The sequence below is a fragment of the Oxyura jamaicensis genome, chromosome 25 (genome assembly GCF_011077185.1).
Source record: "Oxyura jamaicensis isolate SHBP4307 breed ruddy duck chromosome 25, BPBGC_Ojam_1.0, whole genome shotgun sequence".
Taxonomy (NCBI): Eukaryota; Metazoa; Chordata; class Aves; order Anseriformes; family Anatidae; genus Oxyura; species Oxyura jamaicensis.
In genome coordinates this window covers 2,362,830-2,379,507 of record NC_048917.1, presented here as the reverse complement: position 1 = coordinate 2,379,507, position 16,678 = coordinate 2,362,830, and the positions used below count along the sequence as shown (strand labels likewise).

General features: G+C 56.9%; 2 protein-coding genes across 3 annotated transcripts in view; one reads left to right on the top strand and one right to left on the bottom strand.

Annotated features, from left to right (window-relative positions):
- Positions 1 to 41: 41 nt before the first annotated feature.
- ADAR (adenosine deaminase RNA specific) lies at positions 42 to 12,717 on the top strand. 2 transcript variants are annotated; one of them, XM_035346562.1, is made up of 15 exons: positions 42 to 236; positions 2,117 to 3,655; positions 4,852 to 5,038; positions 5,108 to 5,265; positions 5,674 to 5,815; positions 5,972 to 6,189; positions 6,424 to 6,580; positions 7,590 to 7,761; positions 8,359 to 8,452; positions 9,854 to 9,982; positions 10,084 to 10,217; positions 10,375 to 10,557; positions 11,047 to 11,159; positions 11,570 to 11,697; positions 11,971 to 12,717. In XM_035346562.1, exons 1-15 carry the CDS (start codon positions 85 to 87, stop codon positions 12,209 to 12,211), a joined length of 3,747 nt encoding a protein of 1,248 aa, XP_035202453.1. In that variant the 5' UTR covers positions 42 to 84; the 3' UTR covers positions 12,212 to 12,717. The 2 variants fall into 2 exon arrangements, with proteins under 2 accessions (XP_035202453.1, XP_035202452.1); XM_035346561.1 differs by having other exon boundaries at positions 7,563 to 7,761.
- A 1,148-nt stretch (positions 12,718 to 13,865) lies between these two features.
- Positions 13,866 to 16,678, bottom strand: part of CHRNB2 (cholinergic receptor nicotinic beta 2 subunit) — a 23,534-nt gene continuing 20,721 nt past the window's right edge. The window contains exons 2-6 of the mRNA XM_035346636.1: positions 16,499 to 16,654; positions 16,380 to 16,424; positions 15,916 to 16,025; positions 14,838 to 15,795; positions 13,866 to 14,202 (exon numbers count right to left, since the gene is read on the bottom strand). Coding sequence (XP_035202527.1) covers positions 14,032 to 14,202; positions 14,838 to 15,795; positions 15,916 to 16,025; positions 16,380 to 16,424; positions 16,499 to 16,528 — 1,314 coding nt within the window. The 5' untranslated portion in view covers positions 16,529 to 16,654 and the 3' untranslated portion in view covers positions 13,866 to 14,031. The remainder of the gene's footprint in view (positions 14,203 to 14,837; positions 15,796 to 15,915; positions 16,026 to 16,379; positions 16,425 to 16,498; positions 16,655 to 16,678) is intronic.

Below are 16,678 nucleotides of genomic sequence, written 5' to 3'. Positions count from 1 at the left end.
CCCCCCCCCCCCACCCTCGGCGGAGCGGCACGGCCGAGCCCTCGAGTGTCGTGCCCGGGCCTCGGCCTCGGCCACGCCGCGGCGATGCGCTGCCCTGCCCGCGAGCGGGCCCTGAAGCGCTGTGCACTGAAGGGAGATGGCGGCCGCGCGGCCTCGGGGCGCTCCGCGCAGGCGCAGGCGGGGCTCGGTCGCGTCATCACCGTGCGCCCGCCGCGGCGCCGACGGCGGCGGAGGGGGTAAGGGGGCGGCGGAGGGGGTAAGGGGGGGGGGGGGGGGGCGCGGTACCGGGAGTCCCGGGGGGGGGGGGCTCGGGGGGGTGCTGCCCCGTGAGCTGCCCGGTGCGGCCCGGGGCTGCCGGTGCGGCCCGAGGCTCCTCCCGCCCTCCCCCATTCCCCTCCCGGTGGCCCGGAGACGGCACGCGGCGGGCACGGAGCCGGGAGTGCCAAGGGGAACCGCCCCGCGGAGCGGCGGCCGCGAGGGGCCGGGAGTCCCGCAGCCTCCGGTACAACCGGCGGAGCCCCGGTCCTGGCGACCGGGCCGAGGCTCCCGCCGGGAGCCGCTCCCCGATCGCTGCCCAGCCCCGGGCCCTTCCTGCCGCTCCCCCTCCCGGCCCTTCCCCGCCGCCGTCCCGGGCACGGGGCCGAGCCTCGGCGCTGCCCGCCCCCGGCGGGGGGGGGGAAGGTGTGGGAACCGAAACCGAAAGGGAGCTCGCGGCCATCTTGCGGGGGTGCTCGGTGGGGGGCCCGGTGCCGCCTGCGCTCTGCCCGGTCGGGCCTGGCCTGCGCTGCTCTTGCTGACAAAGTGGCGTGTGCGGGAGCGCATGGACGGGAGCGAGGTAAGAGCCTGCAGGGTAACTCTCTAACCCCCTCTTCGTTCTGCCAGCCCTGCCGTCGGCTCAGGGCTCACCTCCCGCGGAGCCCGTGTCGTTCCCGGGGGGGGAAATAAGTCTCCGTGGTGGTGGCTGGGGGCAGGCAGGGGCTGTCAACCTGCTGGTCTAAAGAGTGAAACTCCCGGTGACCTTGGGCTGTACTTGGTTCTGCACAGATCGCTGCTACTCTGCCGTTTAGGCGGCTTTAGGAATGAAGCACCCCACGCAGCCCGCCTCCCTCTCTCCTTTTCACTGTGTAACCGCCAGCTCCTACGTTCACCCACCAGAGCTCGCACCACGTGGCTGCAAAGCTCTCACAAAGGTCTCGGTACGAAGGAAGGGAACTTTCTTCACCAAGTTGGTTTTCCAAAGAAAGTCTTAGCCACGTAGGTGAGGGTAGGTGACGTGGGTGTCCCCGAGGAGGCAGGAGGTATCAGTTGCATGTTTTTATCCACTGGGTTCACAAGCAGCCGTGGTGGAAGGGCTAGATTTTATCCTGTGCTTGGTTTCTTTTCTTTAAGAACCGTGTAAAAAGCTGAGACCTGTGCCCTGTAGCGCAGGGGGATGGCCCAGCTGTCAGATATGTGAGTGAAATTGGGGCTGCAGTCCCAAAATGCCTTTCATACTGCTCAGAAGCACGCGCCTCTCCGATTTCTCTGTATGTTATCACTTTACTCCTCTTGCGGTGTGATGCTTTACCTCTGTAGGTCACGTCCAGGAAGGAAAGTACATTTCGGGTGTCAGGCTTCAGGCTGCGAGTCTAAAAACTGCTCTGAGCCCGCTGCAGCTCTGCTCTGTCCCGTGTGAGCTGCTTCACCTCCTCGTGCTACTGTTTCTCTGCAAAACAGAGCTGTGATTCCTCCCTCCCTGAGGGCAGCCTGGTGAAAGCTGCTCGTGTTTTGGAGGCGCCTGGTGAGCCTTTGACAGAAGGCGTTGCCAAGAGGCAAACAGCCTCTGTGCAGCCAGCTTGAAGCTCAGCCCCCAAAGAAGAGGGGGCCGCTCTTTTTTGAAGCTGCTTTCTGGTGGGTAGCTTCACCTGTGGTTCCCAGCTGCTGGCCTTTGTGCTGGGCAGGCAGAATGTGCCACTTGTGCTTACGTGAATAATTTAAACCCTGTGGAAAGCAGGAAGGCTTGGCAAGGTGAGGATGCTTCAGATGTCTCGGTAGCCGGGAGGCTGTTCAGACTGAGTTTCTGGAAGCCTGTAATTGTGTACCTGGGTTCTGAGGTCCTGTTTTCCCCTCCTAGCAGGTTCCTGCTCAGGACTGGAGAGCGCCGAGCGAACCGCAGCTTCTCTTTGGGTGCGAAGGCAGCCCGGTTCCCCCGCGTGCTCCAGCAGTGCGCTATGAACAGAGGCACCGCTCGAGGCAAAGGCTCGTATTTTACCGGTCCAAGACCTAACTACTCCAGCACTAACCCAGGTTTCTCCAACCGCCCCCACACCCTGCAGGAAACCAACCGGGAAGCCTTTTCACGACAGCAGTTCCTAGAAGGGCAGGACAGCAAAGTCCGTTCAATTCAGGAGCTGCAACCGTACAAGGAGCCGCGCGTCGGAGGCTTGCGGGCTGTGACACCGGCTCCTGCAGGGAGATGGCCGGCCAGGCGCGGCAGAGCAGGATGCCATAGGTTCTCCAACAGGGGCCAGCGGGTGGAAACTTCGTTGCATTGTCGCCCTCCTCAGCACCGCGGTCAGGAGAACCGGGAGAGAGATTCTGACACCATAAGTCTGAATTTCCAGAGGCTGTCTCTTGCCGGGCAGAACTATGAACAGGAAATTCTGACTACCTTCAGGCAGCTTGGGGTGGGGAAGACCTGTACGGTTTATGATCTTGCACGGAAGCTTAAAACTCAAAAGAAAGAAGTCAATCGTATTTTGTACAAGCTCCTCAAAGAAGGCAAATTGCACAAAGGTGAAGAGACGCCGCCGCTGTGGAGGATTGCCAGCCCAAGCGCGGGGAGAGAAAGAAACCCTCCTGAGCACGGGGGGAGCAGCGCGGCCTCAGCTTCTGAGGGCAGAGGGGAGAGGAGCGTGGCTGGCTCGAGAGACGTCAGCCCCACGATGGCTGAGACAAAGGACAAAATCTGCAACTACTTGTTCAGAGTGGCAGAAACAACGGCGCTCAACCTTGCCAAAAACATTGGCTTTTCGAGGGCCAAGGACGTTAACGCCTTTCTCAGCGCTCTGGAGAAGCTGGGCGATGTCCACAAGGAAAACTCGAACCCTCCACGATGGTCCCTGACGGACAGGAAACGCGAGCGGATGCAGATGCGGCTGAAGGCCAGCGCGGGGACCAAAAGAGTAGATCCCAACCCTGGGTCGAGTTTGCCATCTTCCTCCGATCCTCCAGATCCGCAGGAGGTGACCGTGGCCGCAGCTTCACCAGCAGCAGCAGGATCGAGCGTAGAGAACGGGCAGCAGCCTTTGGGACAGACCGGTCAGAGCAGCGACAGTGACACGGAAGCGGCCGTGCCCGAGGACACGAAGCCCCTCTTTTCTAGCTTCAGTACCTATGACAGCTCTGAAAATGGCAGGTGGGCTTCGGATGATATCCCGGACAATCTGAACACCATCAACAAGCAGCCTGAGGAGTCCGAGTCCATCATGAACTCCCAGGCTTCCCCCAGTTACGCCGCCCAGTTTGAGACTGGTTTCCCATGTACGCCGGTCGAGAAGCTGATGGCTTGTCAGGAGAAGAACCCAGTGAGTGGCCTTACCGAATATTCCCAGTACACCTCCCAGCACTGTGAGTTTGACATGCTGGAGCAGAGCGGGCCCTCTCACGAGCCACGGTAAGGTTTCCTAGCTTCCCTGAGCTCTTTGTTTAAACTAACCTGAACCAACTTCACCTCAGCCTTGTCCCGAAGGGCCTGCTCATTAACGTTGACTTCAATTTGGGACTGATTAGCCTAGCTGATTCCTTGTAGAGCTTAAAAAAAAAAGGCACTAAAATTTAACCCCAGGCAGCCTGGATTTCATCACTTTCAGATTACAGAGAGTAAAGAGAGTAAAAGTGGCATTTCTGGGGTACCTCTCACTTATCCAAACGCAGTCAAGATGTTCTCTCTGTGGAAGTGGCATAACGGGAGCCCAGCAAAGCCCTCGGGCGTGGGTATCTCGGGTTAGATGAGGTGATCCCGCTCAGAGCAGCAGGTCAGAGTGGATGCGGTGCGAGCAGAGCGTGGCATGACGCTGCGCTTCGTGGAGTCAGCTTCTGGAGTCCTGCCTCCACGTGCCAAATTGTGGCTGTTCCTGAGCACCAGTGAAAAGTACGGATGTGCCGCACCGGGGTATGTCAATAGACTCGCTAGACGGGAAAATTGGCCTGATTTCTGAAGGCAGTCCCAGGCTTTTTTGTAAGGGGTGATCTGAATGGATTCCGCCCCACAACCCACCTCCAGATCCCACTTGACCCCTTTTTTCTGGAAGCAGGTTCCCTCTGCACAGGGCTGGAGGCCAGGAGGAAAGCTGTGTAGCGCTCACAAGGAGGAGGGAGACAAAAACATCGAAGGCAAGAGGTTTCCGTGCAGCAGCACCTCTCTGAGGTGGTGTGAATGCACTGGGTGGCTCACAAGCACTTTGGGTGGTCAGGGAAGCCGCCGGAGGGATGGATGACCCTGAATGACCAGGTGCAGATGGAACTGCAGGCTGCTTTTAAGCTTCCTCCGTGTGCAGGAGACGTAACTGAGCTGTTATTTGCATACAGCCATTGCACTTCTCGGGCTGTGTTTGGCAGCTGCGGAACAAGACAATTCATCCTTTACTTTCAGAACACAATCTAGAGCTGCTGAACATGAACAGCTCTGGAAATGCTGTGAAGCAAAGCCCAAGTGCAGAGCTCTTGGCACCCCTGATATTTTTGTCCTTTCTGCGCATGGCAGCTAGCTGTTCCTTCTCACGTGAATCCCAGCGGGAACTGCTTGCTGTGAGAGTACCGTGGGTTTGCCTCGTGGTTTACCTTGCTGGTTTCTTTCTTTTTCTTTCAAAGATTTAAGTTCCAGGCAGTGATCAGCGGGCGCCGATTCCCACCAGCAGAAGCAGGGAGCAAAAAGCTTGCCAAGCAGGAGGCAGCAGCTAATGCTATGAAGGTCCTGATGCAAGAAGCAGAGAACGAAAGGCCCGATGGAATGAAATGTGAAGAGCCGTTTCCATCCAACAGTTCTGAATCAGAACAGGTGAGTTTTGTCTTCCATTTGTAGGTCTGGTCAAACAGTGCTTGGTCTGAAATTGGTTTCTCGCTGTAGCCTTTGCACTCGGAGCCAGAGTCGTCGTCTGCGCCAGCTCAACTGAACGTGCTTCCCGGGAAGCACCCTATCAGCGTGTTAATGGAATACGGACAAAAATCAGGGAACACGATTGAATTCCAGCTGCTCTCTCAGGATGGCCCCCCTCATGATCCTAGGTACGGCATGTTGTTGTCAGCTTTGGGGAGCACAGAAACCCTTTCTTTAATATCCTTGCTGTTCAGCATGCTACCCACCTTCCTGTGGTCAGCGCTGACCTAGCTGAGTGCTTCTCTTATCCCAGGAGTCTGGGAACGGCTTCTCCAAGACACCTGCCTCCAGAAAGAGACCAAAAGTAATGCCTTTTCTCAGAGGAAAAGGATGCTGCTTGTTCTACCAGGAGCAGCTTCTGGTCTTGTACTGCACCTGGTAGTGCTGGAGTGGCATTTTAAACTGTTTGAGGCCATCGTGGTAGACTTAAATAAGAGAGAATGCAGAAGGGTTTAATTTGAACTGGGAGAAGGGGATAATAATCAGACTGCAACATCTATGCTTAACACTCTTCGTATGCTGTAATGTCCTGTCAGGTTCAGCTACTGTGTGAAAATGGGTGACCAAATTTTCCCTGCTGTGGTAGGAAACAGCAAGAAGGGAGCAAAGCAAATGGCAGCAGAAGTTGCCATGAAGATTCTTTCTGGAGAGCCTGTGCCACGTGTCTCACCTGAACAGGTACAAAGAGCTTCTTTATAAGACCCAAGTATTTTGTATTCCATTGGATTTCACCCCACAAAGTCGTGTTGTGGCTCTAGCAGAGGTTTGCTTTGTCCTGCAGTAATACCAGCTGTTCTGTATTTAACAGCCTTCTCCTCTCTAACTCTGCTCTAGCCTGTCGTGAAGCCCCAGGGGGAGCAGTCCACGCGCGGCAGTGGAGCACAGGTCATCGCTCCGGATGAATCCAAGGCAGCAAAAGCGAAGGGCGTTGGGGAGCTCATCAAATACCTTAACGTCAACCCTGTCAGCGGCCTGCTGGAGTACGCCCGCTCTAATGGCTTTGCTGCAGAGTTCAAACTCATTGACCAGTCAGGACCTCCCCACGACCCAAAGTAAGGAGCTGCATCCCTCCGGGAGGAAACTGCGTTTCTGCGGTTGTGTTCTCTATCCATTCGTCAGGACAAAGTTCCTGATGCAGTTAAAGGTGGCAGCAGGCCATGCTGCGAACTTCGTGTCCAGGCAACAATAAGCTACCTCCTCTCTGCTCTTCTCTACACTGCGATATAAAAGCAGACTGAAATCCAGGGGTCCCTGAGGTTCTCAGAAGTGCACTGCTGTCTTTACAGGTTTGTCTATCAGGCGAAGGTTGGAGGCCGCTGGTTCCCAGCTGTAACTGCACACAGTAAAAAACAGGGCAAGCAGGAGGCAGCTGACGCAGCGCTCCGAGTCCTGATCGGGGAAACGGAGAAGGCTGAGCGCATGGAGGGAATCAACATCACAGAGGTAACGTCCTCTTCCTCCAAGGCTGGGGCTGCTTCTTCAGCCCTGTCTGTCCTGTGCTGTTCAGTCCAGCAGAAAAATGCCTTCAAGAGCAACTGTGAGATCGTTGTTCTCTGAAGGTGTAGATAAGCTGATGGTCTCCTAAAATGGGTTAGATGTTTCCTCAGGGCATAGACGTTCTCTTCCCTCATGATGGTGTCTGCTGTAGGGCTACATTATCCTCAGATACTTCCACAAGCTGCTGAAATATGCTCCTGTGGTGGAGCAGGAACGTGCTCATTTTTGTTCTGTGATTAAAATAATTCCGTTCTGCATTCCTTCCTAGCACACTAAAAATTGTCAGCTCAGAAAGTCGCGTACCAGATAAGAACAAAGCCCTGTTTGTGTCAGCCTGGCTGTCCCAAACCTGTGCTTCTTTAAATCGCGCTTGAGTTTTGTGGTGTCTTAAAAGCTGCGTTCCCAGCTGCACAGCTGAGTGTAGCAGCTGTGTCTGTAAATAGAAAATCCATCAGGGACAACGTGGCAGTCAGCAGTGCTAGAGGAGGCAAGAGCCCGTTTGAGACGGAGTGACTGTGCAGTCTCCCAGCAGGCAGCCAGAGAAGGAATTCCTGCGAATCCAGTAACAGATTTCCTTGGCTGAGTCTCTGGGAATGGGCAAGATTGGTTTTGTTCCTTTGCAGTGGGGTTCCCCTGGCAATCCCAGGAGGCCGCTCCTCAGCCCACTGAGCTTGCTGCCCGGAGGACAGCTTGCTGCTGTCTGCTGATGATGCGCTTAAAGCAGAGCTCAGCGCACTGGAGAGCGTTTCCCCAGAAATAACCAAAAGAACCCCCCCACCCCTTGATACTCTCCGTGTGTTCAGCCCAAAATTGCATTCCCCATGGTCTGTGTTTTCTGTCTTCCTGCCTTCTGCTCGGATAGCCGTGGTTCAGGCTAGCTGCTGCTGCTCGAGCTGTTTTGTTCACTGACCTGCTTGTGGTCTCTTAGCAATCCTGGTCTGCGTCCCCGTTCCAGCTCCCTGTAAGTGGCAGCACCCTCCACGATCAGATGGCCATGCTGAGCCACCAGCGCTTCAATGCCCTCACGGCTCGCATCCAGCACAGCCTGCTTGGGCGGAAGATCCTGGCTGCCATCATCATGCGGAGGGGAAGCAACGACCTGGGAGCTGTGGTCAGCATCGGAACAGGTATGGACAGCTTCTTCCAGCGTGAGCTGAGCTCTGAGCCCGCTGCTCTTCCCTGTCAGCTATGACTAGGGAATTGCTGTAGGGCTTCTTCAGAGAGGGCAAGAAATGCTCCCAGGGCTCGCGTAGTGTCACAAGTGATTTAGTTAGAGAGAGAGAGAGAACAAAGTGGTTGTGCCTTCAGCTGTATTGCTCTTAATCTTTGCTTGCATTGCTCTGTGCTAGGCTGTGCGCACCCATCAGAGCGTGGATTCCTGCTTTGTATAGCGCAAGATCATCCAGTTTTTCACAGCTTTGTATACCTTAGTCCCCTCTCTAGTTAGCTGCTGTGCTTCCACCCAGAGAGGTTGGTTGAAAAGCACAGAGGGTTTTGAAGGGACACTGCCCTAAAACTGTGGCAATTTAAGCCTTCACTATCCCTAAAGTAGCGTGTACTTTGTGCCTGATTTTCCTAACCGCCTGGATCAGGATAATGACCTAATCAGTCGGTGCTGCTAGTCAGAAGCCCAGAGAAGTAAAACTTCAGGTGAGATAAAACCTTCAAAACCCTCCCTTCTGTGAAGCTGTGTGGTGACTGTGACGTTTTGTTTTTGTTTTCAGGTAATCGATGTGTGAAAGGAGAAGAACTGAGCTTGAAGGGGGAGACTGTGAATGACTGTCATGCGGAAATCATTTCTCGAAGAGGCTTTGTGAGGTGAGACGAGGGGAAACCCAAAGGAGAGGGAGAGGTGCCTGCCAAAAGGTGCTCACCCCATCCTAGAGGGTTGTAGCCGTGATGGTTCCTTCGGAGGCAGCTGCGATCCTTTAACGCCGCTGTTTACCCATGTGTTGTTAAACAGAGGGATATTATTTCTGATAAGAAAGGGCCATGCCTGAATGGTCCCAAATTAGTACCAAACTGGAAACCTGCCAAGAGCCCAAGGGCTGCTTTGGATGTACTTAAAATAAAGCATCCTGCAGAGGCTGCTTGGCCAGCACGCAAAGCGTGGCTTCAGTCTGAGCCCAGCTTTCTGTCAGAGACAGTGCCGGGGAATCTGCCCGCCAGATCCTGCTGCGGCCTTTCTGGGCCCAGGTGTAGAAAGCTTCAGGAAAATTTGTCAAACGTGTTCGTGTTGGTAAGTGAGAAATCCTTTTCCATTAGTTGGGAGGGGCTTTCCCTAAACCAAACAGTGCGATTGTTCTCGCCTTTGTATAAACATTCAGCACGGCGCTTTTTCTTTCCTTAAACTGAAGGGAGATGCAGTTGGGCAAGCCTTTTATAATTGCCTGCCCTTCCAGTTACGAACAGCGAAGCCAGCTGGCTTTGTAAAGCCTTTGTCTGCTGCTGTTAGGATCTGTCTTCCTCAGCGCTGGAAGGTGTTGAGGGCTGCTCCCCAGCAAACCGTAAAATCAGAGCGTTGCGCTCTTGCTTACTGTCTGTCTCTGCTATTAATCTTGACAGCTGTGGCTGTTGGGCTGCTTTGGCACAGCAAAGCCTGTCAGAGATGAGAATGGTGAGCTCCACCTCTCCTTGCAAAGTGTTTTATTTGAGGAATCTCTGTGAAGCCGCAGTTTTTCTTTAGTCCTTGACAGCGTGTTGGAGACCTCAAGGTTTTTCTCTGTTCCCAGACAGAATCAGCCATAAAAGACCCAGTCGCTGTAAATGGATCGTGGGGTTGTGCTAACAATTCTGCTTGTGTTCAGCTGCCTTCGGGGCCGCTTACTGTTAATGTGAACTTGGTGCTGACTAAAGGTGCTAGGTTACCACCTTGAAGTCGTCTTCGCGCTTGGATAAGATGCATGCAAGCAGCAGAGCAGAGCCAGCCAGGCTCCTTTCTCTCCCCTTCCAGTGCTTCTGTCTGCTTACCTGACAGAACACTTATTTTCTACTACGTGTCTTCTGCATTGCAAGAAATCTGCTTTATTTCCAGCCTTGTCTGGAGTGTCAGTGCTGTAGGTTGGCTTCCAAGTATTCCCCGCCGTGACTCCTGGTCTTTGCTCTCGAGCGTGGCAGGACGAGGAGCAGCGTCCTCAGTTTGTGGCAGTGGCTGGAGTGAGGTACTCCCTGACAGAGGGGCAAAGCAGCCGTTTGATGGTGTGCTGCTGTTATTTTCAGGTTTCTCTATAGTGAGCTGATGAAGTATGATCCGTCTAACCCTTCTTCTGCAGAAGAGAGCATTTTTGAGCCAGCGGGGAAGAAGAGACTCAAAATAAAGAGCAATGTCACCTTTCACCTCTATGTCAGGTCTGTATGGGGTTGTACAGGCAATGACCTGCGGTGCTGCACCGCTGGCCTCGGCAGCTTTCTGCAACCTGGTTCTAACCTGGGGAGCATTTCTTTTCTAGCACAGCGCCTTGTGGGGACGGGGCACTCTTTGATAAATCCTGCAGCGATCAGGCGAGCGCCATGGGGCAAGCCCAGCATCAGCCTCTCTTTGAGAACCCCAAGCAAGGCAAGCTGCGGACCAAGGTGGAGAACGGTGAGTGTGTTTGCTCCCTGCATGGCGGAGCCAGGCTGACTTCAGAGATGGTTCAGTGCCTGTGCGTAGAAGATAACTTCCTGTACAGCTGTTGATGGGTTTTGAGGTTTATTGAATATCTGACTCTACAGAAAAGCTTTCTTCATTGCTTGTGCAGGGGAAGGCACCATCCCCGTGGAGTCGAGTGACATTGTGCCAACTTGGGATGGGATCCAGCATGGGGAGAGGCTGCGCACCATGTCCTGCAGTGACAAAATCTTACGCTGGAATGTACTCGGTTTGCAAGGAGCGTTGCTGTCACACTTCATAGAGCCAGTTTATCTCAGCTCTGTTACGCTTGGTATGAGACCCACCGGTTCTTTCTGGGTTGGGACAGCTGTGCTGCCCTGCTGCTTAGAAATGGGCTGCGCTGACAAATACCCTCCCTCCCACAGGGGTGGAAAAGCTCGTTTGTGGAGGCTGTAGGAGTAACAGACTGAAATGCCATTCTTGGCAGAGCTGTTCTGTTTTGAAGTATAAAGGGAGTTTGTGGATTTTATGTAGTAGGTGGAATGAGTTTTTCTCCAGGGTTCTCGATTTTAGAAGGCACATGTGATCTAGGAGAGTGAGACAAAAATTGCCTGGATGTGTCTGGTGATAAATGGTGCAGTCTATAAATCTTCATCTTACACATCTAGGGGACGTGTAGCCATGAGGAGGTCACTGTTGCTGATCCCTGTGGCTGCCAGCTTTCTGTAGATTGTGGGAAGTGCTGTAGCTCTCAGGGTTTGCCTTGCCTATTACCTGTGCAGTTTCCTGTTTCCTAATGCCTTCACGTGTATCTTCACAGGTTACTTGTACAGCCAGGGCCATTTGACGCGTGCAATCTGCTGCCGCATGGTGCGAGATGGGGACGTGCTGCAGAAGAAGCTCCAGGCTCCGTATCACATCAACCACCCTGAGGTACCGTGGCCCTGACACCTCTTTACTTCCATCCTGCCTTCCATCTCTGCCCGTGGGCTTGGACGTCACTGAGGCCCCTGCAGGGGTGTCCTAGGGTCACCTGGCAGAGTGCCTGCAGCCAGGGTCCGGAGGCTGGTGGCCGGTAAACCAGCCCTCTTCGTGGTGTCCCCCCAGCGTCTGTGGGTTACTGGGAGAAAGGAGACCAAGGGCTGCCCCTGTAGCCTTCAGCTTGGTAAGAACCTAGCGCCTGAGACAAGCTGAGCCCCTCTCCACAGGGAACAGAAACGCCTCAGATTTTGCCCGTCCCAGATGAGATCAGACCTAGCACGATCACTTCCCAAAAGGAACGGCAGGGGGGTAGCTGGGATTGGAGCACTTCTCGAAACCCTCCTTTACCGCTGACAATGCAGGTTGGGCGAGTCAGCGTATACGACTCTGCAAGGCAGACGGGCAAGACGAAGGAGTCCTCGGTGAACTGGTGTCTTGCTGATGAAAGCGAAGTTGAAGTCTTGGATGGCACAAAGGGGAAAGTAGATGGGTAAGAGGAGCCTTTCCTGCTGATTTTCTGTTTGGGGAGAGGGGCAGCCGTGAATAACCAGTATGCTCCGAGCAGTTACAGTACCATGTGTGGGGAGAATTTCAAACTGATTGGAGCCAGTGCTCTTGAAGCAGAACAAACGCTGCCCAGCCCAGGCCCTACACCAGTCTCACTGAGCCAGATCTTGCAGGCATCCGACTGTGCGGTTGTTCCCAGTGTCCCCTGCTCCTGCTTGTCTCTGTCATGTATTTCATGGCTGCCTTTTTCTCTCAGACCGAAGCTGGAGGTGTCCCGTGTATCGAAGAGGAAAACATTTGCCCTGTTCCAGCAGTTATGTGCCAAGAACAACTACAAGGACCTGCAGAAGCTCTTGGTGTACTCAGAAGCTAAGGAGGCAGCCACGTCATACCAAGAAGCTAAGCAGTGCTTCTTCAGCGCGCTAGAAGAGATGGGCTACGGCAGTTGGATCCGCAAACCCCAAGAGGAAGATAATTTCTCTTTCCTTGATGCATAATGAGATTCCCTGGGGGTGTGTGGCTGAGCGCGCAGGTGGGAGCATGGGTGTGCGCGTCCATCTTTCACCACCGCCTTTTTGAAATGGAGTCAGTAGTGTGCAGCAGTTTCCCCTGTAGGCCTGGCTGCCTTCTCTCTGCTCCTGTTACTCTGAGACCCTGCCCTTTCTCTTTTAAAACATGCATGAAAATTGTTGTATTTTTTTTAAGCTGGGGCAGGCTCAGTCTGTTTGCTTTTATGTTCACATCTTCTCTTTTTTAAAAGATGGCACAAGAAACCAGAGGGATTCTTGGACTGCAAACCTGAAACACTGCACTGTGCACTGCAGCTCCCTCTGGCAGGTTTTGAGGCAAATTCTCTCTTTTGAGAAAGCTGGCTGGTCTCATGTCTCTTGTTCTCTCTGTTGGATGGTGACTGGCAGCCCGTCTGGGCTGGGACACAGACTGATCTCTGCAAGGCGGCCAGCAAAACATTCCCTGTTTAATAAATTTTCTGTATTGTTAACTGGTTCTGTTCCACGGCTGTGTCAATTGCTGCAGGTTGAAAAAGGATCCCTGGGTAGAGCTGAGGGCTTTTTTGGAGGGGAAAGGGGCAATGTGAAAGGGGCCCCTTTCAGTCTGCGTGCCCCCTCTGCTATGCTGCTGGCAGCTCTGGGTGCTGTGGCTGGGGGACGGGGGCTCCTCCCACCCTTGGGCTCTCACTGGGTCGGGTGGGTCTCTGCTCCCTCTCTCCTCCTGGCCTGTGCTCACCCAGAACTGCACCCCAAAGGGGAGGCAAAACATGGCAAACCCCCAGCCTGCTGGGTTAAGTGGAGCTCTTGCCCTGCACGTACCACGGAGCACCCTGAGAGGAGGGGGTTGAAGAGCATTGACTCCAGCAACCCAGGATTTCTCTGGCTGGGTGAAACGTCTGGGTTTTAAATCCTTTCTGGGCATGGTTTCTCCCAGAGCTACGCGCTGCTGGTCACTGCTCCTTGCTCCCTGGCTGCACAGAGGATAAGTGGTATTTATAGAAAACACTCAATTTAAAATGTTCCCCCATGAGGCTGATTCCTGCCTGCAAGTGCCAGCACAGGAAGCGCTGCTGCAGCAGGACCCACTGGGGCTGCGACCCTCAGCCTCAAACTCTGCACGATTTAAAATAAAATGAAAATAAATCACGGCTGCAGCTCGTCTCAGGGCTGCTCCTGGTTTCAGTGGGCTGAGCCTGGGTTTTTGCAGGGGATGGTGGCACCACTGCCACGCTCACTGCCCTGTCCATGCCTCCAGGTCAGACCCAAAAATAGCGTCCTGCTGCCAGTGCACTCACTGCAGGGAGCCAGGGCAGCCTCAGCCTCCTCCTGGTGCTGCTGCACAGCCCTGGGGAGCCCCGAGGGATGCAGGGCTCGGGCCCCTCACCCTGGTTTGGGCATCACCAGGGGAGATGCTGGGAGCACCCAGTGCTAAAGTGGGAAGAAGTCAGACGCTACCCCAGGAGCTGTTTTCACACCACGACGCTCCAAACCTTGGCAATTTTGGTTTTCTTCCAGCGCGTCATCCCCCCCAGCCTCTTACCTGGCTTGGGGGGGCCCTGCCCGCATCCTGTTCCCTCACCTGCCCTGTGCCAGCACCTCTGGGGAGCGGTGCGGGATGCGATGGAAGTAAAACGAACCAGTCCCCTCCTGTGTGAGTATTTATTAGTTTGCAGCGGCTGCCTGGAGCCCAGCGCCCAGCCCCAGGACCTGCCCGCCTGGCTCTGCTGTGGGGCGCGGGCAGTGAGCCCAGGGTCCCCCGCTGTCCCCGGCACTTGGGGGCTGGCGGGGAGGGCGGGCGGCCCCCGGCACTATTTGGAGGTGGGGGTGCCCTGGCCGAGCTGCAGCAGGGAGTTGGTGGCGTAGTTCTGGAAGAGGGGCTGGAGGAACATGCCGACGGTGCCGAAGACGCAGACGAAGACAAAGATCCACAAGAAGAGGCGGTCGATGACCATGGCCACGTACTTCCAGTCTTCGCTCACCTGCACGGGGCCAGGATAAACTCAGTCAGCCCCAGGGTCGAGCTGTCTTGCGGCAGCTTTGCTCTCGCTGCCCATGTCCCCGCGGGCTCAGCTCCTCGCTGCTCTGCAGAGCCCCAAATCTGCACCCTCAGCACTGTGGCTCCTGGGGCCGCCTGCCAGCCCGCAGCACGGCCCCGGGGCCCTGCCGAGGCAGCCCCTCTGCTGAGCCCGGAAAACTCAGCTCGCTGCTGAGCTGAGCTGGGGGTTGAGCAGCCCCAGCCGGGACCACCTGCGCTGCAGTCTGCAGCCTCACGGTGCTGCTGCGGCGGCTGCGGGGGGTCAGCCCTCCCGGGATCCAGGGCTGGAGCAGCCGCATCCTGCTGGACCTGGGGAAGGGGCTGCAGCAGCGGGGTCGGGGCCAGGAACGGGGTCCTGAAGGGCCCCAGGGATGTGGCCAGGCAGGGACGTCGCTGGTGGTGGTGTGCACGAGTGCACGTCCCCTCCCCAGGTGCAGCTGGGCACCAGCACGCACCCCACGATCATGCGTGCACCCCCACAGCCCCGTGTGCACCCCATATCCCTGCCCGTATCCTGCCTCCCAGCCCTCCATATGCCCCACAGCTCTACATGCACCCCACAGCCCTGCCCCAACTCACGCTCTGGTCATCGTCCTCGCTGCGCATGTGGTCGGCGATGAAGCGCACGCCCTCCACTGCCTCCTCCAACCCGCAGCCGCAGGGGGCCGGGGGGGGCGGCGCCTGCCCCTGCCGCTCCCGGTAGCCGTTGAGCCCCTCGGCCTTGGCGGCTCCGGGGTTGGCGTAGCAGGCGCAGGCGTGGGCGCTGGCCCGGAGGAAGAGCGTGGCGGTGGCGCGCTCCTGGGTGTGCCGGCGCTGGCGCAGGCGCTGCCGCGCGCAGTTCTGCCGCGGCTGCTTCATGAAGAGCAGCGCCGGGAGCTTGTGAAGGAAGAGGGTGCGCACCCAGGGCGGCATGGTGTGCGTGGTGGGCGAGCGGTGGTGCACGTTGAGCACGCAGACGCTGGTGACGATGGAGAAGGTCACCAGTACCATGGTGAACATGAGGTACTTGCCCACCAGCGGCACATCCAGCGAGGTGGGCGGCACGATCTTGGAGATGAGCAGCAGGAAGACGGTGAGGGCGAGCAGGACGGAGATGCAGAGCGTCATCTTCTCGCCGCAGTCGGACGGGAGGTAGAAGACGAGGATGGCCAGGGAGGTGATGAGGATGCAGGGGATGATGAGGTTGATGGTGTAGAAGAGCGGCTTGCGCCGGATGATGAAGTCGTAGGTGATGTCCACGTAGGTGGAGTCATCGGGGTTCTCGTTGCGCCGCCCCGGCAGCGCCACGATGTCCCACTCGCCGCTGGGCGTGAAGTCGTCGAGGCTGGCCACCTCGCTCTTCAGCACCAGGTCGATCTCAGTGCGGTCGTAGGTCCAGGAGCGGAACTTCATGGTGCAGTTCTGCTGGTCGAAGGGGAAGTGCTTCACCTCGATCTTGCAGGCGCTTTTGTAGATGGCGGGCGGCAGCCAGAAGATGCTGCCGTCGTAGGAGATCACCGCGTTGGAGTAGAAGGACACCTCGTACATCCCGTCGGCGCTAGGGCAAAGGGATGATGCACTGCCAGCCCTGGCCCTGCCCCAGTGGTGCAGCGGCACCACCCCGTGCCCTGGGTGGGGTTGGGGTGTGCACGCCCCCCCCCAAAAAAAAACCACCTACTTGTTGTAGAGCACCACGTCAGGCAGCCAGATGTGCTTGGAGGGCAGGCGAACCTTCTTCATGTTGTCGAAGTCCTCCGGCTTCCAGGTGAGGCGGTAGTCCTCCCATTCCTGCCGGCACCCGCGCTCAACCCGGCCCGGCCGCAGGCAGGGGGCACGGGGGAGTCCCGGGGCACGGGGGGGTCTCAGGGCAGGGAGGTCCCAGGGAGGAGGACATGGAGGTCCAGAATCCAGGGAGCTGGGGGTCCCAGGGCAGGGAGCACAGGGGTTTCTAATCGGGGGTCCCAGGGCAGGGAGCAGGGTCCCCAGGCGGGGGGGTGCAGGTCCCGTGGCATGGAAATGGGGAGGGTCCGAGGGCAGGGGGCACGGGGGTCCTAAATCAGGGGGCACGGAGGTCCAGGGGGAAGGCTGCAAGGGGGGGTCCCGGGGCAGGGGGCAGGGGTCCCAGGGCAGGGCGTCCCTCACCTGCGTCAGCCACACGTTGGTGGTCATGATCTGCTCCCGCTCGTGCTGCGGAGAGAGGGGCCCGGTCACGGGGTCGCCCGGTGCCCCGCGGGGGGGCCGGGGCCGAGCCCCCCACTCACCACGCTGATGAGCTGCGCCAGCGACACCATGAGCTGCACGGTGACCAGCTGCGAGCCGTTGGTGGCCGGGCGGATCAGCTTGTTGTAGCGCGCCGGGTCCAGCAGGTACTCGACCAAACGCTCCTCCGTGTCCGTGCCCAGGCTGCCTGCGGGGAGACACGGGCAGGGGGGCGGGGGGGG